Source organism: Aythya marila (assembly GCF_965140915.1).
Source record: "Aythya marila genome assembly, chromosome: 3".
In the NCBI taxonomy this organism is placed as follows: Eukaryota; Metazoa; Chordata; class Aves; order Anseriformes; family Anatidae; genus Aythya; species Aythya marila.
This window is the reverse complement of record NC_139044.1, coordinates 119,629,494-119,655,227: the sequence shown is the minus strand read 5'-3', so window position 1 is coordinate 119,655,227 and position 25,734 is coordinate 119,629,494. Positions and strand designations below refer to the sequence as shown.

The 25,734-nt window shown below is 66.7% G+C and overlaps 2 protein-coding genes across 5 annotated transcripts; one reads left to right on the top strand and one right to left on the bottom strand.

Moving 5' to 3' along the window:
• The first annotated feature begins 10,802 nt into the window (after nt 1–10,802).
• GTF3C2 (general transcription factor IIIC subunit 2) lies at nt 10,803–20,404 on the top strand. Of its 4 annotated transcripts, XM_082756716.1 has the most exons (18): nt 10,805–11,072; nt 11,148–11,463; nt 12,254–12,548; nt 13,097–13,191; nt 13,544–13,621; nt 13,970–14,068; nt 14,268–14,492; nt 14,714–14,825; nt 15,005–15,122; nt 16,522–16,553; nt 16,786–16,915; nt 17,134–17,278; nt 17,539–17,700; nt 18,038–18,125; nt 18,202–18,330; nt 18,635–18,766; nt 19,463–19,570; nt 19,693–20,404. In XM_082756716.1, exons 1-18 carry the CDS (start codon nt 10,925–10,927, stop codon nt 19,897–19,899), a joined length of 2,619 nt encoding a protein of 872 aa, XP_082612842.1. In that variant the 5' UTR covers nt 10,805–10,924; the 3' UTR covers nt 19,900–20,404. The 4 variants fall into 4 exon arrangements, with proteins under 4 accessions (XP_082612844.1, XP_082612843.1, XP_082612841.1 ...); XM_082756718.1 differs by having other exon boundaries at nt 10,803–11,463; nt 18,675–18,766; nt 19,693–19,829; XM_082756717.1 differs by having other exon boundaries at nt 10,803–11,463; nt 18,639–18,766; nt 19,693–19,829.
• A 520-nt stretch (nt 20,405–20,924) lies between these two features.
• Nucleotides 20,925–24,621, bottom strand: SLC30A3 (solute carrier family 30 member 3; the record flags this gene model as incomplete). Its single annotated transcript, XM_082755997.1, has 8 exons — nt 20,925–21,180; nt 21,264–21,398; nt 21,670–21,775; nt 21,917–22,121; nt 22,520–22,673; nt 22,744–22,890; nt 22,997–23,205; nt 24,533–24,621. 8 exons carry the CDS (start codon nt 24,619–24,621, stop codon nt 21,035–21,037), a joined length of 1,191 nt encoding a protein of 396 aa, XP_082612123.1. The 3' UTR covers nt 20,925–21,034.
• Between the last annotated feature and the right edge of the window lie 1,113 nt (nt 24,622–25,734).

Here is a 25,734-nt window from a genome sequence, read left to right as displayed (position 1 = left end):
CGCTCTGCGCGTCCTCGGAGAGGCAGGGTCCCTCGTTGGGACGGGGTCTCCCAGCCTCGGGGTGCGATTTTTGCTGTTGGAGCGGGGCCGGCTCGCAGCCAGTCACCTCCAAATACTCCGGACCTTTGGTTTTCACCTTTTTTTTTCACCACTTTGGCTTTTCACCTTTGGTGTCGATCTGTGAGGTACTCAAGGGAACAGCGGGACGTGTCCCTCAGGAACGTCCACAGACCGCGCTTCCCGCTCAGCAGTTCCTCGGTCAATCGTCCTTGAGCCATCTCCAAGGCCTGGCTCATCCTGCCCCGTCCTCAAAGGACGAGCTCTATCTCCTTGGCGCAAAACCAGAGCCAACTGCACGCCGGTGTCGGCCCGGGGCAACGGGGGCCGGGCCGCTCCCGGGCTGGGCTCCGCAAGCCCCAGCGCCAGGCTCCGGCGGGCCCGGGGAGCTCGGCACGGGGGCGGGGCCGCGGGGAGCAGGGAGGGGCGGGGCCTGGAGGCGAGGTGGGCGTGTCCGTGCAGCTCGGAGGAGGCGTGTTCATGCAGATCAGGGGCCGTGTCCGTGCAGCCCGGAGGGGGCGTGTTCATGCAGATCAGGAGGCGTGTCCACGCAGAGCGGCGCCGCGCCGCATGCCGGGACCAAGCCCACGCCACGCGGGGCGCCCCTTGAGCCCCCCGTGGGCGCGGAGCGGGCTCGGAGCGTGGGCGCTCGTTGGGGCGGGGAGGGGTGTTTGGGAGGGCCCGGGGTGGGCTCTTGGGGCTGGTGTCCGTGTGCTGGGGGTGCGTGCGCTGTGGTGGGTACGGGTGGTCGGGGAGGCGGGGGCATACTTACCTGGCAGGGGAGACACCATGATCAGGCAGGTGGTTTTCCCAGGGCGAGGCTCATCCCCTGCACTCCGGGTGTGCTGACCCCTGCGATTTCCCCAAATGCGGGAAACTCGACTGCATAATTTGTGGTAGTGGGGGACTGCGTTCGCGCTCTCCCCTGGTTGTGCGGTGCAAAGACAGAGCTGCTGTCGGGGCGTTCCCTCTTCTTTCTTTCTTTCTTCTCCGCGGGCGGTTTTCTGGGGCTGCGCTTCGGCTCCCGTCCCGCGTGGGCTGCCCGGAGCCCACGCGCTGCGGGAGCGCAGCGCCAGCTCCTGGCGAGCTCCCGGTTCACCTGGGGGGAAAGGAGCGGGCGTGGCTCTAGGGGAAGGTCCAACGGGAGCCCCCTCCCCTCGCTCTGGGCCTGGGCCCGCCGCCAGCTGCCCGCGCACCCGCAGCCCCCCCCCGGTGCTGCTGCGGGGCTGCCCCAACGCCGGCTGCCTGGGGAGACGAGGTCTGACCCGGCGCAGCTCCGTGGGGCAAGAACGTTCTGGAAGGGGCAGGAGCCAGAAGTTGTGCGCCGTGGTGTTCAGAAAGGGGCCCTAAAGAATCAGTCAGCAGCACCTACCCGTCAAGCTGCAGCAGAGAACTGACTTTTCCTTTTCTTGTTAGCTTTCTTTTTTCCCCTCGATGATTTCACTTCTCATTCCTGTAAGCTTGATTAATCCTGGGTCCCAGAAGAATCCAGAAGGATCCTGGCTGTTCTTCTGCTGGTGCATCGCAAAGCGGGGCGGGAGGCAGCCATGGACCCTGCCGTGACTCCCAGGAGCAGCAGAGGAAGCGTGGTTTAAGCGTGGGGTCCCTCCCGCGGGATGCCGTCCTTCCCGAACTGAGCCTGCGGGGGCTGCCCGCAGGCAGCAGCAGCTCTTCAAGTACTGCTCCCACGCGGCTCCGTCCCACGGGGTCCATCCCCCAGGAGCAAACTGCTCCAGGCTCCAGCACGGTTCCCCCGCGGGCGGCAGCTCCCCCCAGCCCCCTGCTCCTGCGTGGGCTCCTCTCTTCGTTCTGCAGCTCCGGCCCACCGGGGCCTCTCCATGGGACGCAGCGCGCTCCGAGCCCCACGCGTCCACGGCGACCGACTGTGACACTGCATCGCCCAACGCTACTCCGGGTACCAGCTCTGTCTTTGCACCGCACAACCAGGGGAGAGCGCGAACGCAGTCCCCCACTACCACAAATTATGCAGTCGAGTTTCCCGCATTTGGGGAAATCGCAGGGGTCAGCACACCCGGAGTGCAGGGGATGAGCCTCGCCCTGGGAAAACCACCTGCCTGATCATGGTGTCTCCCCTGCCAGGTAAGTATGCCCCCGCCTCCCCGACCACCCGCACCCACCACAGCGCACGCACCCCCAGCACACGGACACCAGCCCAAAGAGCCCACCCCGGGCCCTCCCAAACACCCCTCCCCGCCCCGCCCCGCGCCCACGCCCCGAGCCCGCTCCGCGCCCACGGGGGGCTCAAGGGGCGCCCCGCGTGGCGTGGGCTTGGTCCCGGCATGCGGCGCGGCGCCGCTCTGCGTGGACACGCCCTCCTGATCTGCATGGACACGCCCCTCCGGGCTGCATGGACACGGCCCCCCGCTCTGCGTGGACACGCCCACCTCGCCTCCAGGCCCCGCCCCGCAGGGCGCCGCTGCGGGGCGGCAAACACCCAGAAACTTCCATGCCTTAATGGCTGGAGAACAAGAAACCGGAGACTGCATGGAGTCTCCTGAATCAGCCTTCTTTGTTCCCTCTAAACTCTTGCATTCCTGATGGCCTCATCCTTAAGAGTCTAATGTTATCTCAACCACGGGGCTTTCAAACCCCTATGGCCACATTCCCAAATCTCCCCCTTCTTTACTAATATCAACCATTTTCTCGACTCGAATTACCACTCCATATATAACACAGGTAATAGGGGATATAAGGTTAGGATAAACTCCTACTGTGCGCTTCTGCTTGCAAGATGCCCACAATGCAATCACAAATGAGATAGCTTCACAGAAAGTCCTGTCTGAGGAAAATTATTGAGATTTTTCCCACAGCAGTCCCAGTCATTCAAGGTGTAGAAGCCCCTAGGAGCGGCTGGCCCAGCCCTCAGCCCAGCAGTGATGAGCCCACCACTAAAGCAGTTCCACACCAACACGTTTCCTGCAGACCTCCAGGGATGGCGACTCGCCCCCTGCCCTGGGCAGCCCATTCCAGCACCGCACAGCCCCCTCAGTAAAGCAATGTCTCCTAATTTCCATCCTAAACCTCTCCTGGTGCAGCTCGAGGCCATTTCCTCTCATCTCATCACTTGGTGCTTGGGAGAAGAGCCCGATCCCCACCTCACTACAGCCTCCTGTAAGGTAATTGTAAAGTGCAGTAAGGTTCCCCCTGAGCCTCTTCCTCTGCAACCCCAGCTCCCTCAGCCGCCCCTCACAGGCCTTGTGCTCCAGGCCCTTCCCCAGCTTTGTAGCCCTGCTCTGGCCACGCTCCAGGGCCTCGATGTCCTTCTGGGAGTGAGGGGCCCAAAGCTGAACCCAGCACTCGAGGTGTGGCCTCCCCAGAGCAGAGCCCAGGGGGACGATCTCCTCCCTGGCCCTGCTGGCTGCACTGCTCCTGACACAGCCAGGATGCCCTTGGCCTTTTTGGCCCCCTGGGCACGCTGCCGGCTCGTGTTCAGCCGTCTTCAACCAATACCACCAGTTCTCCTTCCACCGGCAACTCTCTGGTCGCTCTGTAGCGTTGCATGGGGTTGTTGTGCCCCATGTGCAGGGCCCGGCACTCGGCCTTGGTGAACTTCGTGCAGTTGGCCTCAGCCTCTCCAGATCCCTCTGCAGAGCTCTCCTCCCCTCGAACAGATCGGCATTTGTGCCTAACTTGGTGTCATCTGCAAACTTATCGAGGGTGCACTCGATCCCCTCGTCCGGACCATTGCTGAAGATACCGAACTGCCCCCAGCACCGAGCCCTGGAGGGGCCACCAGTGACCGGCCTCCAGCTGGATTTACCTGCACTCACCACGACTCTTTGGGCCCGGCCCGTTGGTTACCCAGAGGGGCGCACGCCCGAGCACACAAGGAGTCACCGGCACCCCCTGCACCACCTCCTGGGAGCGGGGCTGTGGCGTGCGGGAAGGACTCGTCACTGACGGCCCCATCACAAAGCCGGGGGCTGGGGTCTGCCTGGGCAAGCGCCTGCAGGGACGCTCTCGCAGAGGCTCACGCAGAGCAGCTCCCTTTGGGTGCACAGCGAGCTGCTTTGGGCGTCTCTGCCACAAACACGGGACGGGCGCAGGCGTGGCGCTTCCTTGCCGATGGCCAGCTGAATCCTGCCCGCCTGGTCCTCCTCCTCAGGAGAACAGGGGGAGAACACGATGGAAAAACTCTCGCAGGTCGAGCGATGTTGAGAGATTTATTGAAACAGCAAAAATCCCATGGCTTGCTGTAGCTGAGCAAACCAAGCTACCAGGGCAACTATGAGAAGTTCCCATGACAGTGTTCCCACATCGCCCAATTGAGGAATTCAGAAAAATATTGTTACCAGTAGCTGTCTTCAAGGACAAGGTCTATGTGACTGCTAATCACAAGGGGGTTGTTTTCTTGCAGGTGGGGTTGTTTTCTTCTAGTTGTTTGTCTGAGTGCTTTTGACCAATAATCTTGTGTGAAACACTGTCCGCCTCTGTTAAGTTCACTATAAAAGTTAGGCTATTTGGGCAATAAAACGGAGCATGATCTGACTCTACTGGGGTCTGTAGTGCTTTTGGCCGTGCTTCCTGCAACAGAGCGAGAACCCGGGGATCGGATCAGAGGATCACAGAATGGGGTTGGAAGGGACCTCAGCGACCACCCAGCCCCAGCCCCCTGCCACGGGCAGTACACCTCCCCGCAGCCCAGGTTGCCCCCAGCCCTGTGCAGCACAGGGAGGCCTTGGTCCAAGCCTGCATGGTTTGCTTAGAGACATGAACTGGCTGGGGGATGACCCGCTGGAGAGGAGCTCTGAGGAGAAGGACCTGGGGGTCCTGGTGGACGACAGGTTGGCCATGAGCCAGCACTGTGCCCTTGTGGCCAAGAGGGCCAAGGGGATCCTGGCGTGCATTAAAAGGAGCGTGGCCAGCAGGTCAAGGGAGGTGATCCTCCCCCTCTACTCTGCCCTGGTCAGGCCTCACCTGGAGTACTGTGTCCAGTTCTGGGCTCCCCGGTACAAGAAAGACAGGGATCTCCTGGAAAGAGTCCAGCGGAGGGCCACAAAGATGATACAGGGCCTGGAGCATCTTCCCTGTGAGGAAAGGCTGAGAGACCTGGGTCTGGTCAGCCTTAAGAAGAGAAGGCCGAGAGGGGATCTCATCAATGTGTATAAATATGTGAGGTGTGGGAGGCAGAGGGGTTTGGCCAACCTCTTTTCAGTGGTTTGCGGGGACAGGACAAGGGGCAATGGCCACAAAATGAAGCCCAGGCAGTTCCACACCAACACGCGAAGGAACTTCTTCACGGTGAGGGTGATGGAGCACTGGGACAGGCTGCCCAGGGAGGCTGTGGGGTCTCCATCTCTGGAGGTATCCAAGGCCCGTGTGGACGCCTCCCTGGGCAGCCTGCTCTGGGGAACTGCTTTGGCGGGGGGTTGGAGCCGATGGTCTCTGGGGGTCCCCGCCACCCCCTAGAGCTCTGTGACTCTGTGAGCCGCTGCTGCCGAGCTCCCCGTCAGGGGCGGTTCAGGCGAAGGAAAGGAGCAAAAGCCGGGCCAGGCCGTGCGGGAGCAGAGGCAGAAGGCGATTCCGGCCCCGGCCCCGGCCCCGGCCCCATCCCGCCCCACGGCCGTGCGGCACCTCCCGGGCTGGCTGCGGCCGGGAAAAGGCCCGCGGAGCTTCCCCTGCAGCGGCGCCCTGCGGGGCGGGGCCTGGAGGCGAGGTGGGCGTGTCCACGCAGAGCGGGGGGCCGTGTCCATGCAGCCCGGAGGGGCGTGTCCATGCAGATCAGGAGGGCGTGTCCACGCAGAGCGGCGCCGCGCCGCATGCCGGGACCAAGCCCACGCCACGCGGGGCGCCCCTTGAGCCCCCCGTGGGCGCGGAGCGGGCTCGGGGCGTGGGCGCGGGTGGGGGCGGGGAGGGGTCGTCGGGAGGGCCCGGGGTGGGCTCTTGGGGCTGGTGTCCGTGTGCTGGGGGTGCGTGCGCTGTGGTGGGTGCGGGTGGTCGGGGAGGCGGGGGCATACTTACCTGGCAGGGGAGACACCATGATCAGGCAGGTGGTTTTCCCAGGGCGAGGCTCATCCCCTGCACTCCGGGTGTGCTGACCCCTGCGATTTCCCCAAATGCGGGAAACTCGACTGCATAATTTGTGGTAGTGGGGGACTGCGTTCGCGCTCTCCCCTGGTTGTGCGGTGCAAAGACAGAGCTGGTACCCGGAGTAGCGTTGGGCGATGCACTGTCACAGTCGGTCGCCGTGGACGCGTGGGGCTCGGAGCGCGCTGCGTCCCATGGAGAGGCCCCGGTGGGCCGGAGCTGCAGAACGAAGAGAGGAGCCCACGCAGGAGCAGGGGGCTGGGGGGAGCTGCCGCCCGCGGGGGAACCGTGCTGGAGCCTGGAGCAGTTTGCTCCTGGGGGATGGACCCCGTGGGACGGAGCCGCGTGGGAGCAGTACTTGAAGAGCTGCTGCTGCCTGCGGGCAGCCCCCGCAGGCTCAGTTCGGGAAGGACGGCATCCCGCGGGAGGGACCCCACGCTTAAACCACGCTTCCTCTGCTGCTCCTGGGAGTCACGGCAGGGTCCATGGCTGCCTCCCGCCCCGCTTTGCGATGCACCAGCAGAAGAACAGCCGGGATCCTTCTGGATTCTCCTGGGACCCAGGATTAATCAAGCTTACAGGAATGAGAAGTGAAATCATCGAGGGGAAAAAAGAAAGCTAACAAGAAAAGGAAAAGTCAGTTCTCTGCTGCAGCTTGACGGGTAGGTGCTGCTGACTGATTCTTTAGGGCCCCTTTCTGAACACCACGGCGCACAACTTCTGGCTCCTGCCCCTTCCAGAACGTTCTTGCCCCACGGAGCTGCGCCGGGTCAGACCTCGTCTCCCCAGGCAGCCGGCGTTGGGGCAGCCCCGCAGCAGCACCGGGGGGGGGGTGCGGGTGCGCGGGCAGCTGGCGGCGGGCCCAGGCCCAGAGCGAGGGGAGGGGGCTCCCGTTGGACCTTCCCCTAGAGCCACGCCCGCTCCTTTCCCCCCAGGTGAACCGGGAGCTCGCCAGGAGCTGGCGCTGCGCTCCCGCAGCGCGTGGGCTCTGGGCAGCCCACGCGGGACAGGAGCCGGAGCGCAGCCCCAGAAAACCGCCCGCGGAAAAGAAAGAAAGAAGAGGGAACGCCCCGACAGCAGCTCTGTCTTTGCACCGCACAACCAGGGGAGAGCGCGAACGCAGTCCCCCACTACCACAAATTATGCAGTCGAGTTTCCCGCATTTGGGGAAATCGCAGGAGTCAGCACACCCGGAGTGCAGGGGATGAGCCTCGCCCTGGGAAAACCACCTGCCTGATCATGGTGTCTCCCCTGCCAGGTAAGTATGCCCCCGCCTCCCCGACCACCCGCACCCACCACAGCGCACGCACCCCCAGCACACGGACACCAGCCCCAAGAGCCCACCCCGGGCCCTCCCAAACACCCCTCCCCGCCCCAACGAGCGCCCACGCCCCGAGCCCGCTCCGCGCCCACGGGGGGCTCAAGGGGCGCCCCGCGTGGCGTGGGCTTGGTCCCGGCATGCGGCGCGGCGCCGCTCTGCGTGGACACGCCCTCCTGATCTGCATGGACACGCCCCCTGGTCCGCATGGGCACGCCCCCTCCGGGGTACATGGACACGCCCCCTCCGAGCTGCACGGACACGCCCATCTCGTCTCCAGGCCCCGCCCCACCCTGCTCCCCGCGGCCCCGCCCCCGTGCCGAGCTCCCCGGGCCCGCCGGAGCCTGGCGCTGGGGCTTGCGGAGCCCAGCCCGGGGGCGGCCCGGCCCCCGTTGCCCCGGGCCGACACCGGCGTGCAGTTGGCTCTGGTTTTGCGCCAAGGAGATAGAGCTCGTCCTTTGAGGACGGGGCAGGATGAGCCAGGCCTTGGAGATGGCTCAAGGACGATTGACCGAGGAACTGCTGAGCGGGAAGCGCGGTCTGTGGACGTTCCTGAGGGACACGTCCCGCTGTTCCCTTGAGTACCTCACAGATCGACACCGCGTGAACAGCGGGCTGAAAACCAAAGGTCCGGAGTATTTGGAGGCGACTGGCTGCGAGCCGGCCCCGCTCCAACAGCAAAAATCGCACCCCGAGGCTGGGAGACCCCGTCCCAACGAGGGACCCTGCCTCTCCGAGGACGCGCAGAGCGACTCTGTCGTGTCAGCAGCCTGCTATTAATGGAAGCGAGCGGAGGCCAGGGGATGGTGCGGACACGGAACGGTACCGATAAGGGAGTGTACGACGAGTGGCACGGAAAATCCTTACGTGTGCCGGCTCTGGGGGAAAGCCCCTGGTACCTGGGCTTGTGCAGTTCCGAAATAAGCGGCATTGCTGAAGAATGGCTCGAAGAGCGAGGGCACGGGTCCCTAGAGATAGAACAGGTTATTTGCACCTCGCCACCAGGACTGGCTGAGTAGCTCCAAGACGATGTCCAGCAGAGCGAAAAGAGACACGCACGGTCTGACACCTGCCCGTAAAGATGATGATGAATTACGGTCAGCAACCGCGCGAATATTTGCCTCCTCCTTCACACCAGGGCTGGCAGCCGCGCGGGCGCTGACACAATAGAAAAGTTGGCGTGCTGGACAGTGAAACGGTTCAACGCAACTACCGCCATCCTCTCTCCAGTGGTGGATGATACGGACAGGACAGTCTCCGACACTCGGTGTTGCAGAATCGGGCAGCCACTGACTTTTTGCTGCTGGCCCAAGGTTGTGAGGACTTTGAAGGAACGTGCTCTTTTAATTTGTCAGATCACAGCGAGTCGATCCATAAAAGGTTGGATTGGCTAAAAGAACGTGTGCATGGAATACGAGGGAATGCTAACCCGTTTGATACCTGGTTGAAATCCCTGTTTGGCGACCTTTCCCCTTGGCTTGTATCCCCCAGGGTTTGAGATTGCTGCTTATTGTACTGCTGATAATCGTTGTTGTCAAAATAGCTTTTAGTTGTATTATGAAAGGGGTGACAAAAATGACGAATGGGGCCTTGCTCTTTGTCCTGGTTTCAGTTAGAACAGAGCGAATTTTCTTCCTAGTAGCTGGTAGAATGCTGTGTTTTGGCTTAGGATGAGAAGAGTGCTGATAGCACCCCGATGTTTTAATTGTTGCAGAGCAGCGCTTACACCAAGCCAAGGATGTCTCAGCTTCTTGCTCTGTCCTGCCAACAGGCAGGCTGGGGGTGCAACAGGAGCTGGGAGGGGACAGACCCAGGACAGGTGACCCAAAGTGGCCAAAGGGGTATTCCATCCCATCTGGGGTCATGCTAAACAATATATAGGGGTGGCTAGCTGGGGTGGGGGGCCAGCTGCTCGGGGATAGGTTGGGCATCGGTCAGCGGGTGGTGAGCAATTGCATTGTGCATCACTTGTTTGTACACATTATTATTAGTAGTAGTACTATTATCATCATTGTACTATTATTGTTATTGTTGTTATTGTTATTATTGTTATTGTTACTTTCCTGTCTTATTAAACTGTCTTTATCACAACTCACGGGCTTCACTTTTTATTTCTCTCCCCCGTCCCAGAGAGGGAGGGGGGAGGGTGAGCGAACGGCTGCGTGGTGTTTAGCTGCCGGCCGGGTTAAACCACGGCACTTGTACAAAAAGAAAAAGGGGGAATTGTCGAAGAATGGCTCAAAGAGCAAGGGCACGCGTCCCTAGAGGAATTGTACAAGCGAGGCAAAGAAAATACAGAGCTTACAGCCACGGAGTAGGCCGGATGAGAAGCATTCTGGTGAAAATATGCAAGGAGCAGTCTGTCCCTGAGAGAGAGAGAAACAGGTGGATCTGAGGCCCGGGAAGGTAAGGGAGTAGCTTATGGGCTGTAACCGCAAGTAGGAGAAACAGTATTTTTTTTGCGACACTTTTAGGCTTAGCCAGTAGGATAGTGGCCAGTAGGCATAATTATAGCTGTGTGCATAAATACACGGGTATCTGCGCAATAAAGTTGAAGCTTGTGTCACCACTCGTATTGAGTCGATCACTTGCTTCCCCGCGCCGAAATCGGAGGGTCTCGCACTCGCAGCAGCATCTCGACCCAGCGCGTGGATCGGCTCACCCCACGCCGGGTGACAAATCCGAACTTTTTGTTGGACAACGGGGACGGGGAAGGCCCTTCCCGGCCGCAGCCTGGCGCGGGAGGAGGAGAGGGGCAAGGCTGAGCTGGGCAGAAGGACCGCATGCCCCAGGACAGTGCCGAGCCGAGCCCGGGATGACGCGGGGCGACGCGGCTTCTGCCGCACCACAGAGGTCAGACGCAGCGTTAACACGGGGCCTGCTTTATTAGGGTCCGTGCTGCCGCCCCTACTGCTGATCCACGTTCTTGACGCGCAGGACGACGGGCACCGAGGTGCAGGGGATCATGCCCAGGTCTGTGATGACCAGATCCACCAGGTCGGGCGGTGTCACGTCGTAGACCAGGTTGAGGAGGCGCAAGGACTTGTTCTCTGACCAGCCGCCCAGCTGGGCCTGCCCCTTGCGGAGCACGATCAGGTCGTCGGGGTCGTCTGCGGGGAGAGGAGACGCTGCGGGATCGGCGGCAGGGACCGCGCTGCCGCCCACAGCCCCCCGCATCTGCCCCTCCCGGGCCGGGGTCCCCCTCGTTCAGGGAGAGGAACGAGGGGACGGTTCAGCAAGTCCCGTCCGGGGCGCTAGGACCTGCGCTCGGGGCAGCCGCCCGCGCCCCGCCCCGCCCCGCCCCGCTTTGCTCCCCGTCACGTGCCGGGGGCCGCACGTGTCCGGGCGGTGCCGCCGGCCCGGTGACGCCATCTCCGCGCGCCGCCCGCCGCCATGTTGCGGGTTCCGGGCCCGGCGCCGCGCGGGGCGGGTGGCGGCGGCGCGGCCCGGGCCGGGGCCATGCGGGAGGCGCCGGCCTGAGGCGCTCCCGGAGCTCGGCGCATGGCGTCCCGCGGGGCCGGGGCCGGGGCCGCGGGGCCGGGCGGGGCCGCCCGCGGGCCGCGCTGCCGGGACCGGAGCCGCCGGGGCCGGCCGGGACGGGGAGCGGCGGCCGCCGGGCGGAGCCGGGGCCGCGGCCGGGGCCGCGCGGGTGAGCTCGGGGCCCTCCGGGGGGCGGCGGCGCTGTCCCGCGGCCCGGTGCTGACCCGGCCGTGCCGTTCCGCAGGGGACCCGGCCTTGGAGCCGTCGCCAGGCGGCGGGGAGGGGGCGGCCGCGGCCGAGGCCCGGAGCGACGCCGGCCCCGACGGCCCCGACGGCAGCGGCGAGACCTCGAGGGGCGCGGGGAACGGGCCCGTGGCCGCCGCGCCCAGGAAGCGGGGCCGCAAGTCCAAGGCGGAGCTGCTGGTGCTGCAGCTGTCCCGGGACCTGCCGTGCCCGGCCCCGGAGCCGCTCTGCGTGCAGAAGGCGCTGGACGGCAGCGAGGCCGCCGAGGGCCTGGAGGCCGCCCCCGGCCGGCGCCCCAAGAGGCGGGCAGCCAGAGTGTGAGCGGGGCCGGGGCCGGGCGGGGAACGGGAAGGGAACGGGAGGAGAGGGAGGCTCTCGGGGCTGCGGGCTCAGGGCTCCGTGAGGCCCCTCCTCGTCTGAGGCACCTCAGTGCCGCTCCTGAAGCGTTTGTCCTACATCCTGCGACAAACTGGTTCCCTATGGAACAAACGGGCTTCAAACGGGTTTCCCACGGAACCAGCTCCTGCTGTAGGAGAAGGTCCCGGGGCTCAGCAGCGGGGTGTGGACAGCAGCCAGGGCTGCGGCTGAGCGCGCGTTGTGTGACAGCAGGGGGCCGCCTGTGGCAGTGCAGAGGTGGTTCCTGGCAGAGCCGGGGGGAGGCTCATCCATGTGGCAGCCACACGCTGCTCAGCGGGGCCTCTGAAGGCCGGTCGGGCAGCGCAGGCACCCCCTGAGCCGCCTGGGTCTGCGGGGCAGAGCTGGGAGCTGCGGTGCCCGACCCCTCACCCCGTGCTGAGGGGCGCCCAGCACCTGCTGCGGCAGCGTGTCCCCGCAGGAACTCCTCTGCTGAGCTCGCAGAAAGCTCTCCGGCTGCCTCACCTTCTGGCTGGCAGCAGGCCAGGCACGACTCTGCATGCTGGATGCCTTCCCAGCTGCTCCCGGAGGGCCTGGGGAGGCTGGGGAGGGCCTGGGTGCTGGCCGTGCCATCCGGGCAGGTGCTGGTGCAGCCTGACTGGGCAGTGCTGGAGTCCAGACAGTGCTAGAGAGCTGGCAGGGCTGAGTGCAGCTCCCTGTGTTCACTGCTGGGCGATGCCTTCGCTGTTCCAGGGCATTGCTTTACCTCCAGGAGCTGGCGGAGGAGCTGACATCTGCGTACCAGCCCCCAGCTCCCAACGAGGGTGCCCAAGAGCCAGAGCCTGAGCGTGTCCAGAAGAAGCGTCGGAGGAAAAAGGAGGAGGAGACTGACAGCGATGATCCCGCACAAGACACTGACTTTGTGCCCTCAAAGGAGGTGTTGCTGCAGGCCGAGGAGGAGGAAGGCAGCGATGCTGCGCTCAGCGAGGCGTCAGAGTCGGAGCTGGAGCCACATCGGCGGCACAGCACGAGGACGTCATCTGCAGGGGTAAGGGCAGGGTCTTTGCCTTGACTGATTCTTACCTTTGGCATGCCATAAATGACACGGCGTTTGAGCTGCTGCCTGGTGTGTGTCATGTGTGCACGTACCCCTGCCCACCCACCCTGTCTATTTGAGGCAGGTCAGCCCCAAAGCAGGGTTCTGTCAGGGCTGGCACGGTTCGCATATGGTGTAAGTGCAGGCGTGAGCTCCTCGGGCTTAACTGCAGGCAAAGGCAGCCGAGAGCCTGGGTGGGGACAGGGAGCTGTGCTCCTGGGGGAGCGTGCGGGGTGCCAGGCTGCTGCTGAAGCTGATGGCAGGTTAAGGCAGGGTCCTGGAGGCTGCCCTGTAGGATTTTGTGCCTTTAGCACAGAGCGACACGGTGTTGGGTGACGGCTGCTGTGGAGACTGGGAGAAAGCCCTGTGCCTGTGCGCTGTGTCAGTGCCTTTTGGGCAGGCTCGGCCCCCAGGGGCTCGCGGGAAGGTTTGGGGAGGCTGGGGCGGCCCGGGTGGGGTCCTCTGGCCAGGTCCTGTGCTGAGTCTGCTCTTGTGCCCAGAGATCCAAGCCCCAGTGCCGAGGCCTTGCTCCCAACGGCTTCCCCAACTCCGTCATGGTCCCGGTGGAGAAGTGCTCCAGCATCACCTGCAGCCTGTGAGTGCAGGGCCGGGGGGTGCAGTGCTGGGTGGGGGGCTGGGCTGGCTGCGGCGGGCAGTGGTGTCCGTAGTGGTTGCCATAGGTGCGAGGACGGAGGGCTCCTATCAGGAGCACCAGTGTGCTGCTGGCACCTGCTGGGGACAGCATGGGAACCCGCTCACCTCAGCCTCATCTCGTCCCCACCGCTGTGCAGCCCCTGCCTGGGGCCGTGCGTGGGGCTGTGTGGGGTCTGGATGGAGCTGGGGGCCCTCAGCAGGGCAGGGGTGTGCTGTGGCCAGGACACAGCAGGGCACGAGCCCCGCGGTGCTGCTGGGGAGCAGGGTGGTGATGCCCGTTACATCCGCTGCAGGCGGGAGCAGAAGTACTCGCGGTGGGAGTTCCCTGACTGGATCCCTCTGGTGCACAAGTGGACGTGTCTCTCCGAAAGGTACCATCAGTGGCGCAGGGAGGGCAAGGGGGCAGAAGGGACGCGTGGCACAGAAGGGACGCGTGGCACAGGTGCTGCCTGCATCGGGCTGCATCCTGGGATAGTCCTGGCACGGTGGGGAGCAGGCTGGGGTGGGGAGGGGAGGATTGGCCTTAAGGGCTGTGCTCCCGCCTCCCCCTCTTAGGGCCAGGTCCTAGTAGAGCAGATGGCACCTTCTCACGGGCTCTGGGGGACTTGTGGCTTTGACCAAGGAGTCCGAGTGCCCCAGGGAGGCCAGCAGCAGCGTGCTGTGCTGTGTGGGGGGTGGGATGGCTGCAGGCGTCCTCTCACACTCCTCTGCTTCCCCAGCGAAGCTGCCCCGTACCTGCCAGTGGAGGAGAAGTCTCCCCTCTTCACTATCCAGCGGGAGGGCATTGAAGACAACGGTGCCTTGTACAGGCTGAACAGGTTGGTGGAGGGGCTGCTCCGGGGTGCTGGGAGGCGTTACGGTGCCCCCCAGTCCCCGGGCTGCACGGCCACTGCGTGCTCTGGGATCCTGCCGTGTCCAGCCCTGTGTCGGGGCTCTGCGCCGGCTGGGTGCTGCCGTGCCTTGTCCCGTGGTGGTGCTGCTCCTGCCCAGCAGCCTGACCTGCCCTCCTGCCGGCAGGTTCAACTCCCTGCAGCCCCACGAGGAGCGACGGGACGTGTCGTTCTTTGTGGGCGGCCCCGTGTGGGCGATGGAGTGGTGCCCGACCCCGGAGGGCTCGGCGGCCCCCCAGTACGTGTGCCTGTACTGTCACAAGAGCATGGATGAGACGCACAGCGTGGCGGGGCTCCACAGGGGCCCGGCGCTGCTGCAGCTCTGGAGCCTGGGCACGCTGCAGCAGGAGGGGTGAGTCCAGCCTGGGGATGGCCCCGAAAGGGAAGAGGGGCAGGCGTGGGCCCCTTGAACCCTGGTGGTGGGGCTGGTGGCAGCCTGCTGCCTGGTGGTTCGTCCTCTCCCAGAGGCTGAGCCTCGCAGGGCGGTGCTGGCAGCCAGCTTTGCTTCTGCTGTGTGCTGGAGCTGCTGGGCACCAGCTCCGCTGTTTTTCACCGTTCAACCCATGCCTGCAGCTCTGCCGACAAAGCTGGGCTGGCCTACGCTGTTGCTACCGACCACGGCTGCGTCTGGGACATGAAGTTCTGCCCCAGCGGTGCCTGGGAGCCGCCCAGCACCTCCAGGAAGGTGGGTGTGCGGTGGGAGAGGCCGTGCCAGCCCTCGGGCTGCCTTTGGCTTTGTCCTGCTGACTCTGAATTCCTCGTCCCTGCCAAAGCCTTGCCTTGGCCAGGCAGGATAGCGCAGGGGGCCCTCGCCCCTTTGACAACAGCAAAAGGGAGGCTGAGGGCCCGCGCGTGTTTCTGCAGCACCCTCAGATGAGCCGGCTGGGCCTCCTGGCTGTGGCCTTCTCGGACGGCAGCGTGGTGCTGTACGCCCTCCCGCACCCCGGCGCCCTGCAGAGCTGCCAGAGAACCCAGGTAAAAGGTAGGAAGAGCTGTGGCACCCTGCTCCTCGTCGCTGCGTGCTGGGGGGGCAGCGCGTGAGCCCGGGGCCTGCCCACCCCCGGCACAGGGTGTGTGGGGGGTGTGTGTGCCGTGCTGGGGGGTGAGCGGGGCGCTGACACCGCGGGGCTGTGCCCAGCCCTGCGGGGAGCCGTGCAGGCAGCGGGGTGGTGAGCGGGGTGGGGATGGGGCAGCGCTGCGGGATGGGGCCTGGTGGGAGAGGGGAGGGGAGAGGACGGGGGGTGGCTGCTGTTGTCTGGGGGTCACAGCACACCCGGGTGCTGCAGACTGGGGGCTGTGGGGGCACTCAGCAGCATCACTGCAGGGCACGGCTGCACCCCTGTGTTCTGAGCCTTCCTGCCTGCTGCAGGGGGTGGTGGGGGGAGCACGTCCTGCTGGGGCAGAGCTGCGCCTTCCCACCCGGCCGTTTGTCGTGGGGATCCGGGGCTCTGCGCTCCCGTCTGGCACTGCCTAATGGTGCTTGTAATAGCCTCATCTGCTGGGTGCTGAGCGAGATTGATGACCTGTGCGTGCCGCTCGTGGTCGCTCAGCCGTGGCTGACAGCCCATACGTTCGCTGCTGACAGTGGGAAATGGGCTCCCTGCACCGGCGCGTGCCTGCCAGCCCCCAGCAGCGTGCGGCGCCGCCGCCTGCGCCGTTTGCTGGTGCTGCCTCTCCCAGCCCCCTCCCAGGCCGCTGGTTCCGGACGGTTTGCGCTGGCTGCCGCAGCCCCTGCGTGGGGAGCTTGCAGCAGCAGGCGCGGATCCTTCCCCAGCCTGCACAGCTCCCGTGGACCAGCTGGGTCCTGTCGTGTCGCATCAGCCAGGCTGCGGCAGCACGGACTGTCCTTGCGCCGCGCGGTCGCGTCGGGGTGCTGGTGGGGATTTGCAGCTGCGGGATCGCTGCCAGGCTGCAGTGTGCTGTGGCTCCCGGCTCAGCACGGCTCTGCTGGGTCCCCCATGTGCCTGCCCCAGTGCTTCCACTGCACACCCAGCCCGGGGCTCCTCTCTGCGCTGTGCCCTGGTGTGTTTGCAGTGCCAGAGAAGGCGCATGGCTCTCCTGTATCTGCACGGCACCACCTCTGCCTGTGGCTGCCTCGCTCTGAGATGCAGACGTGCCTGGTTCTCTGCTGCGTGCAGAGGGCAGCCCCCCTCTGGAGGTGGGACTCCTCCTTGCCCAGCACTGTCAGGGATGCTCCTGTGGGCAGAACCAGCACCAGGGGTCCTGCGGGCATCTTGTTGTGCACGCATGTTGTCTGGGTGCAGGAGTGGGCAGGACAGGGACGGGAGCCCCGGCCAGGGACCTGGGAGCACCAGGCCAGACTTGAGGCTGTGAGCAGCTCCAGCCGGTGGCTGTCCTGACCTTCCTCTGCTCTCTTCTAGATGGGTCCCTCCCCAAGCACGTTATCTGCAAGGTCAGTGTCTGCTGCTGCTGTGCTCCCCTGTTGGGGCTGACACCCAGTGAGCCTCCTGCCTGGGGCTGGTGGGGAGCTGGGGAGGGCATCAGGAAGCCTGCGGAGCTCGCTGGCCCCAGCGTGTTTGGGGCAGCAGCCTTAGAGCTGTGCTCCCAAACCTGCGTGGCCCTGGCTCTTGGGACAGGTGGTGACAGCACAGGGCTGTGGCTTACGCTTGTCTTTTTGCCTCCAGGTGCAGTGTACCACCACGCTCCAGGTGGGCTCTATCCAGGCGGGGAGCCCATCAGAAAGTGGCCAATGCTTCAGCCTCTCCTGGATGCCGTCCAAGCCCCACCACCACCTTGCGGCTGGTTTTTATGATGGTGAGTTCCCCTCTTGCTCAGGGTAGGCTGTGTCCCATGGCAGAGCCTTCAAGGCGCAGCTCTTGCCCTGCAGCAGGCAGTCACACCACAAGCTTCGTGCTCCTGCTCCGCACTGCCTCAGGTCCCCCAGTGTGGTGCTGTGCATCCTCTGCCCTGTGCCCAGTCGCTCCCCTGTGCTGGGGCAGAAGCGGGGCAGCTGTCCTGTGTGCGCCCTGCAGGCACCGTGGCCATCTGGAACCTGCTCACCAAGTCCCTGCTGCAGCGTGTGTGCCAGCCCGACGGCTCCCTCAAGCTCTACCCTTTCCAGAGCTTCCTAGCCCACGACCACGCTGTGCGGAGCATCGAGTGGTGCAAAGCCAACAGGTGAGGGCTGGGAAGCTGGTGCTGGGAGCGAGTGCTTCCTGACGGAGCAGGCTCTCTCCTGCCAATGAGGCTGCTGTGCCAAGATGGGTTCCAGCAGACTCAGCGCTGGTGGCACTTGGCCCTCCAAGGCACTGAGGCTGGATTGGGGTTCCTGGGGTGAGGGGTGGCTGCACTGCTCCCGTGGGAGCTGTGCTGCAGGAGCGGGGACAAGGCAGAGCTCTGCTCTGGGGTCTCAGTGCTGCCTTTCTCCTGGTTCTCAGCAACTTCCTGGTCACGGCAGGGAATGACAGGAAGATCAAGTTCTGGGACCTGCGGCGGCTCTACGAGCCCATCAACAGCATCAAGCGGTTCCTCAGCACCGAGGTGGCCTGGCTGCTGCCCTACAACGGGGTTACCGTGGCCCAGGACAACTGCTATGCCTCGTGAGTGCTGGGGCCATCACAGTGCCTGCTCTGCAGCTGGGATCTGCTCTCACCTCTGTCTGTCCCCAGCGCGAGGTCCCCTCTGGTCCCTCCCTGCCTGGGAATGTGAGGGCGAGCTCTGCTCACGGAGCATTGCATCGCAGCCGTGGTGGTGGTGCAGCTGAGGGCATCTGTCTCTGGGCACAAGCCAGGCTAGCAAGGGGGGGACAGTGCCCTTGGGCAGGGCTGGGAATGGCTCCCAGCCCTGGGGATGTGGCTTGCACCTGGGCTGCGGGGCTCCCGCTCCTTCGGGGTGGCAGCTCAGAGCTGTCCCCTCATCCCTTCCTTTCTGTTGCAGTTACGGTCTCTGTGGGATCCACTACATTGACGCCGGGTACCTGGGCTTCAAGGCTTATTTTGTGGCCCCTCGCAAGGGGACTGTGTGGGTAAGAGGCATCAGAGCCGTGTGGGGGTCAGGGGCCTGCCGCAGGCCCTGTGCCCTAGCCCCGTCTCCTCCTGCAGAGCATTTCTGGCTCGGACTGGCTGAACACGGTGGCTGCTGGAGACATCACCGGTGAGCTGGTGGCTGCGGTGCTGCCTGACCTGGCCATCAACCCCCTCAACGTCAAGCGCTCGTCGGACCGCAGATTTGTAAGTGGCCGTTGTGTTGTCTGAGCAGTGCCTGCGTGTGCACCGAGCTGGGCTGGGCAGTGTTGCTGGGCTGCTGGGTGGGTGCTGACACCCGGCACTTGCCAGGGGTCCTACGTCTGGGCACAGGCATCAGGACATTCGGGGACGGGCTTGTGCGTGGGGAAGGCCTGTCCCCTCTGTCCCCTCTCTGTCCCCTGTCCTTGTGGCAAGGTTCCTGCAGCCCCGGTGCTGTCCCTGGTGCTGCGGCCACCTGAGGGGCACGGACAGACCCGCTGCCCTGCCCTCAGCTACATCTCCCCCACAGCCAGTCTACAAAGCTGATCTGCTGCCCTGCGGCCCCACAGGACCAGAGAATGGTGAGCAGGCACTGCCGAAGACCAGGCTCTACAGCGAGATGGTGGCCAAGGCCTACATTCGGTTTCGGGACACGGACCTGGTACGAGGGCAGAGGATGGAGTGCTCCCGACCAGGAGCAGGACTGGTGGTGGCCTCGGGGCATGGGGCAGGGGGAGAGCCCAGTCAGCTGGGCTGTGGCTGTGTGTGTGGGGACAGCAGTGCATGGGGAAGTGGCACAGATCGCACGGCAGCCCTTCACCCAGCACAGCCTGACTTCAGCAGCCCCCCCAGAGAGCAAGGGGATGCTCTGCTCTGCGCCCAGGGAGCCCGGGCCTCACAGCAGGGTCTGCCTGGCTGGGCAGCCCCAGCAGTGAGCCCTGTGCAGCCCCCTGTGCCTGGTCCTGAGCAGGGCTGAGGACACAAGCCCAGGGCAGGATGAAGCTCTGGGTGTGCTGGGTACAAGGCAGCAATTTGGGTCCCCCAGCACTGGGAAGGAGCCTGGGGCTTGCAGCCTGCCTGGGCCTGTACTTGCCGTGCCAGGCTGTCCTTGGAGCCCTTTGTGAGGGGTCTCAGGAAAAGGCTGCACGCCCAGGGCCCCAGGGATGGGGAGCATCCAAGCTGACAGCCCTGGAGCAGGGCATGGCTGAGGGGGACCTCCCTGCTCCAATCACTCCCCGGGGGGGTGGTTTGTGCTGCCCCGTGGCAGTGCTGCCCTTTGTGGCAGGCTCAGTCCCCTGGCCAAGCCCTGCCTGCAGCTCCTGTGCGTGCTGCCCCTCACTGTGCTGCCCTTTCACAGCGCAGCTTCAAGAACTTCTCGAGCCGGGAGCCCATGCGCAGGATGCACTCGCAGGAGGTGAAGGCAGAGCTGAGCCTCGACCGCCTGCAGCTGGAGTCCCTGCACAAGGTGAGGTGGCTGCTCCGAGCCATCAGCACTCCGGGAGAGCAGAGGCTGCCACGTGCTGCCCCTGGGGGCCGGGGTCCTGGTGCCTCGGCCCCGTCCCTCCTGACCCCCTTCTCCTCCCGCAGGTGCGCTTCAGCCCCAACCTGGACTCGCAGGGCTGGCTGCTGTCCGGCGGGCAGGCTGGCATCGTGCGGGCGCACTGCGTGGCGGGGCTGGCGTGTGGCACAGACCAACAGCTGCTGCCGCAGTGCCGTGCCCGCTTCAGCTCGCTGTACGGGGCTGAGCCCTGCAGCCCCGGCCCCGCCGCAGCCTCCCCCCTGCCAGCCGAGTAGCGGGGGGCCCCTCGCTGCCACTGCCTGCGTTCATCCACAGCAGCAGCTCCGGCGTCTGCGCTGCTGGGTGCCAGGGGCTGCGTGCCCCTCTTGGTGCTTCTTACCCGGGGCCTGCCCTGGGGAGGGATGGTTGCTCCTGGCTGTCACCCAGGATGCTCAGGACGCTCGTCCTCGTGCTCTGGGCCCAGATGGGTCCTTTCTGCGCTCTTTGGTTTGAGCTGGTGCGGGGAGGGCAGTGGGACTGGGGTCGTGTCTATGGCTTGAGCTGCGGGTCTCAGGGTCTGATGCAGGGGAAGAGCTACGGAGACGCATGTGGGGCTGTGCTTGCGCTCGCCTGCCCCCCTCCCGTTGCTGGCAGACCCCACAGTGCGGGTCCTGGTGGGGGGGACCGGGCTGGCCTTGCCCTGCGTGGGGCAGATGTGGCTTGCAGCAGCGCCGGGAGCTCTGGAATCGCTCACATTGAGCCTGTGTTCTCAGCGGTGCAGTAAATGTGGTTTGTTTTGTACGGGGTGCTGGTGGTGCTAGCGTGGGGGGAGGCCTGGGGCGTGGCGCTGTCAGAGCCCTCCCCGCTCCCCTCCGTGCGGATGCCTCGGCTGCTCTGACACATTTATTGGTGGCCACGAGCTGTGCAGCCACCCGCTGGAGTCCTTGCACAATGAGACACAGACACGCCACAGGTGCACCAGACAGACTCACGAAGGTGGGAATGGGTCAGGCCAAGGCACGGCAGCACCCAGCCCCCGCCTGGGCCTCACAGCTGGGAGCAAAACCACCCAGAGCTCGGGGCGAGCTCCATCCCAGTGTGGATGCAGCGGAGAGGGAGGGGACAGGCAGCCCCCAGCACAGCAGCAAGCACAGGCCCCTGGGCACTGGGCCTGGGGCACTGCTCCTGCCTGGCGCATGGTCCCCGTGCCCAGGGCTGTGCCGGGTTTGGCCCCTGGCATTGCAGAGCAGCACTGGAGGCTCCCAGGGGCACCGCAGCGCTGTGCTGCAAGGGCCGGGTGCTGTGCCCCACGCTGAGCAGGGCTGGGGCCCGTGGGGTCTATGGAGGTGGTGGACACAGGGCAGCACCGGGGCAGGACTCCAGGCACTGCACCCGCCCTACGGTGCCCCCATCCCACAGTGGGCAAAGGGCTCAGGCCCGGGGGTCCTGGCAGTGCGGGCAGCCCAACGCCTCCTCCTGGTACCGCTCCACCTGCACCGTACATGACACGAAGCCGAATTTGCTCTGCAGCTGGCTGGTGGCTTCCCGCAGCACCGTCTCGGGGTTGGCGCTGGCGTCTGGAGGTGGCAGGGACCCACGATCAGCCCCACGGCCCCCAGCCCAGCCCCTGGGGCTGCGCGAGCCAGCGCAGGGCACTCACCCACGGCCACGTGCACGGACACCATGGGGTGGCTCAGCGTCAGCGCCCAGATGTGCAGGTCGTGGGTGCCCCTCACCCCGCTCACTGCCAGCAGCACCTCCTTCACTGCGTCGAACTTGATGCCCCGCGGTGCCCCTGCCAGCGGGGCCAGTCAGGGAGGGGCTGGCCCCAGCCCTATTCCCCAGCTGGGGTCAGGGTTACTGGGGCCTGGGGGGCAGCTGGGAGTGGGGACACCCCCAGTCTGGGACCAGGCTGCGGCACAGTGCCTCTGGGGTGAGGCAGCTGCTCCCCATGTGGCTGAGAAGGGTCTGGGGGTGGGCTGGGTAGGGAGCAGAGGTTGCTGTGGGGTGGGCTGCTCTGTGCTCCCCGAGCAGCCCCTGCAGCCCCTTCCCTGTCCCCCCCTCACCTTCCATGAGCACTCTGAAGACGTCTCTGAGGATAGTGAGGGTGGAGCCAAGGACAAAGACCGAGAAGAAGAGGGTACTGATGGGGTCTGCGATCTTGCACTGGGGCTGCAAAGAGCAGGGGCTGCGTGAGGCTGCGGGCAGGAAGTGCCAGCAAGCTGGGCTGGGACCCCTGGGGACCCAGTGCCCCCCAGTGCCCCCCAGTGCCTGGTGGAGGACGGGAGCCCAGCCCACGCGGGGACCACGCACCTTGAAGTAGATGATGGTGGCGGCCACCAGGACACCAATGCTCTGCAGCAGGTCACCCACCACGTGGACGAAGGCTGCACGGACGCTGGTGCTGCCAGGCAGGGGGGCATGGCCGGGCAGGCAGCCCCCCGCGCTCTCCAGCTGCTCGTAGCCCCCCGCGCCGTGGCCGTGGATGGCGGGGGCCTGGTGCAGGATGTATGCCATGCTGCGGGGAGCAGAGCGGGCTCAGGGCTGGGCAGGGAGCGAGAGGCCCCGCTGACCCGACCGGGGTGGGGGAGAGAGCACAGCCAGGGCTCAGCAGGGAGAGCGCAGCCACCGTGCGGGGGTTCAGGGCAGGATGGGAATTTGGGAGATTTGGGACTGGGGCATGAGGGCAGGGCTGAGGGGAAATGCTGCTGGGGGGGGCAGGGGATGTATGTGGGGCGGGGAGTGGGGAGTGGGGTCAGGGAGTAGGAGGAGGCAGCACTGGGGGGAGGAAGGCTGGGGGCTGGGGCTGGGGGCTGGGGCTGGGGGCTTGGGCCACCAGGTGCACGCATGGGGCAGGGCTCAGGCCAGGGCTGTGTGGGGCCAGAGGAGGTAGGGATGAGGGTGCGTGGGACATACACCAGGTTGACACCCACGGCGCTGGCAGACGTGGCCAGCATGGCTCGTGCCTCGATCTCGTAGTCGTTGCTGATGATGCGTGCAGCCGCCAGGTAGACGAGAGCCCCGGTGACAACCCAGATGGAGAGGACGGAGGCCAGCGCACCCAGCGTCTCTGCGGGGTGGGGGCCATCAGCGCCTGCCCCAGCCACGGGGCTCCCCCGGTGCTGAGCCCCCCGCCTCACCTGAGCGGTGCCAGCCAAAACTCATGGTCTTGGTGGGCGGGCGGGTGGAGACCCAAAGCGAGAAGAGGCTCACGGACATGCTGCCCACGTCCGTCAGCAGGTGGGCTGCGTCCGTCATGATGGCCAGGCTGTGTGCCAGGTACCCGCCTGCAGGATGGCACAGCTGGTGGCCAGGGCCCAGGGGGTGTCCCGGCCCCGTCCAGCCCCGTCCCAGCCCCGTTCCGGCCCCGTCCCGGCCCCGTCCCCCCGTTACCTATCACCTCTCCAACCATGAAGACGCAGCACACGGTGCAGGCGATGCTCAGCTGCCGCCGGGCCTGGAGCCTCTCCGGGCCGGGGTCGGGGCCGGGGGGGGCCGGGCTGCAGGGGCACTGCGGGGCCCCCCCCGGCTCCGGGGCCGCGTCCTGCCCGCCCTCCCCGGGGCGCAGCGGTGCCGGGGCGTCCCGGGAGCCTGCGAACAGCCTGGGGGGGAAGGGGGTCAGAGCCGTGCCCGGGAGGGGGCTCCCGGCGCCCCCGTCCCCTGCGGGGCACGCGTCCCTCCGGTGCCCGGTCTCGGGGCCGGCCCCGCCGCAGCCGGTAGCGAAGCCGGCGGAGGCGGCCCCCGGGGGCTGCGCCCTCGCCCCGGGGCTCCGTGCACCAACGCGCCGAGAAACCGGGACGAAGGACGGGGGCTCCGGGAGGGCACGGGGCACTCGAGCGCCTCGGCGGAGGGCGGCGCGGGGCTGCCGGCGGGGCCGGGTGGTGCCCGGGGGCCGGTCCGCCCCCGCCCCGTCCCCGCACGGCCGGGGCTGCCCGCGTCGGGCCGGGGGAAGGCTGGACGGGGGCGGCGGGGGACGGCGGTTCCATCCCGGGGCCGGGGCCGGGGGGCTCGAGGTGTCGCTGCCGGTGCAGGGCCGTGACGGACGGGCCGGGCGGCCGTCGGTGCGGGGCGGGGGGTACACGGGGTGCCGGGGACAGGGCTCAAAGCGCTGATGCGCGGGGCACCCGTGAGGGCAGAGGGGGGACGGGGCGCGGGTGCAGGTACGGGGGACGATGGACGGACGAGCATCGGTGCGGGGGTGGCAACCGGGCGCCGGTGTCGGCTGGACACCCGCGGGGATGGCGCACAGGTGGGGGGGATGGTTCCGGTTGGAAGGAGGCGACGGTACCGGGGAGGGGACGCGTGCAGGTCTGAGGGGCTGAGGATGCCGCCGCGGGCTGGGCGGCGATGCCGGTGCTGGCTGGGGGCCGGCCGGGGGCTGCGGAGGTGCCGGTGACAGCCGGATGGATGAGGGCGCGGGGGCGGGGGGCGCCGGACGGGCCGGGGGCTTGCGGATCCCGGGAGCGCGGGGGGTGGCGACGTCGGGGGGTGCCGGGGTCGGGGGCTACGGTGCCGAGGAAGCCGGGGGCTCGGGGGGCCGGGGGTGATGGAGACGCGGGGGATGACGGAGGTGCCCGGGGTGAGGGGGGAGCGGGTGTCGGGGGATCGAGGGCTGCGGATGCGGAGGGTGATGCGGGGGGGGTGCGGGGGCGATGGAGCCGGGGGTGCCGGGGGCACTGGGAGGTGGCGCTAGCGGGGGGCGGAGGGGGCGGCTGTGCCGGGGGTGCCGGGGGCGCCGGTCGTGCCGGTCGTGCCGGTGCCGGCGGCATTGCGGGCTGGGGTACCGGGGGTGCCGGAGGCGTCGGCAGCGGCGGGGACACCGGTGATGGGGGCACCGGTGATGGGGACACCGGTGATGGGGGCGCCGGTGCCGGGGGTGATGGGGTGGCGGGGGTGATGGAGGTGCCGGTGCCGGGGTGCCGGCGGTACCTCTTGAGGCGCAGGCTGCCGTCGGCGCGGCCGCCTCGCGGTCTGACCAGGCGGGCGCTCTCGCTGCCGGACGGGGCCGGGGGCTCCATGGCGGGGCGCGGGCAGCACCGCGGGCAGCGCGCCGGGACGGCACAGGCCCCGCCCCCCGACGAGGCCCCGCCCCCCGACGAGCCCCCCCCACGAGGCCCCGCCCCCCGAGCGTGGCAGGGCAGAATGGAGCCGCCGGCAGGCCCCGCCCCCCGTCCCGCCCCCGCCCCGCCCCTCCCTCGGCGCGCGCCGAGCCGGCGGGGGGGCCCCGCGCTCGCTCCCGACCCGGAGCCGCGGAGCTGGGGCCGGGGCCGGGGCCGGGGCCGGGGCCGGGGCCGGGGCGGCCCCCGCAGGGCTCGCGTCGGGAGCGGCTGCTGGCGGGAGCCGTGTGCGCGGCGGTGCTCATCCCGCCGGGCGGGGCGGGGGTTCCCGCGGCACGGGGGCCGCCAGCCGCCAGTGAACGCGCGCTCCCCTTGGAGTTACCAAAGTCTCGGGACGCCCGGGGCACCGGGAGCTGCGGGGGGGGAGCGCCCGCCCCGCTCCTCCCGCACAAACGCCGCCGGGCGGCAGGGACCGGGACACCGGCGGGGGCGGCGGGGAGCCCCGACCCTGCCTCCGCCCGCACCCGGCACCCCCGCGCCGCCCGGGGCTCGTCACCGGCAGCACGGCACCGGCTGCCCGTGGGAGCGCGGGGAGCGCTGGTTCACTCGTACGGGGGCTGCTCGGGAACGGGGCTGGGGTGCGGGGAGCGCTCTGTACGGGGGGGCTGCGAGGGGAGTGGGAGCCGGTCCTGTACGGGGGCTGCTTTTGTACGGGGGCTGTTTGGGTGCGGGGGGAGTAAGCCTCATCTCCATCCCTGGGAAAGGGAAGAAGCAGCTGATCCTGGGAATTATTTCCAGGCAAGTAAAGGAGAAACTGATTGCCAGGAGCAGTCAGCATGGGTTCATCAAGGGGAAGTCACGCCTGGCCAACCTGGCGAGCTTCTATGGCAAAACGACTGGTCTGATGGATAGGGGAGGGAGCAGCAGGTGTTGTCCTTCTGGATTTTGGTAAGGCCTTTGCTGCCATCTCCCATGAGATTCTCATAGAGAAGCTGTGAACGTATGGGCTGTATGTGCAGACGGTGAGGTGGGGTGAAAATTGCCTGAACAGCCTGGGCCAGAGGGTGGTGATCA

What these genes read in the sequence shown, in the direction of transcription:
- GTF3C2 (XM_082756715.1), top strand. Translation starts at nt 10,925, where the DNA reads ATGGCGTCCCGCGGGGCCGGGGCCGGGGCCGCGGGGCCGGGCGGGGCC. An exon ending in GGCACGCTGCAGCAGGAGGG is followed by an intron (nt 14,493 to 14,713) that starts GTGAGTCCAGCC and finishes CCATGCCTGCAG; the next exon opens with CTCTGCCGACAAAGCTGGGC. An exon ending in CCAGAGAACCCAGGTAAAAG is followed by an intron (nt 15,123 to 16,521) that starts GTAGGAAGAGCT and finishes GCTCTCTTCTAG; the next exon opens with ATGGGTCCCTCCCCAAGCAC.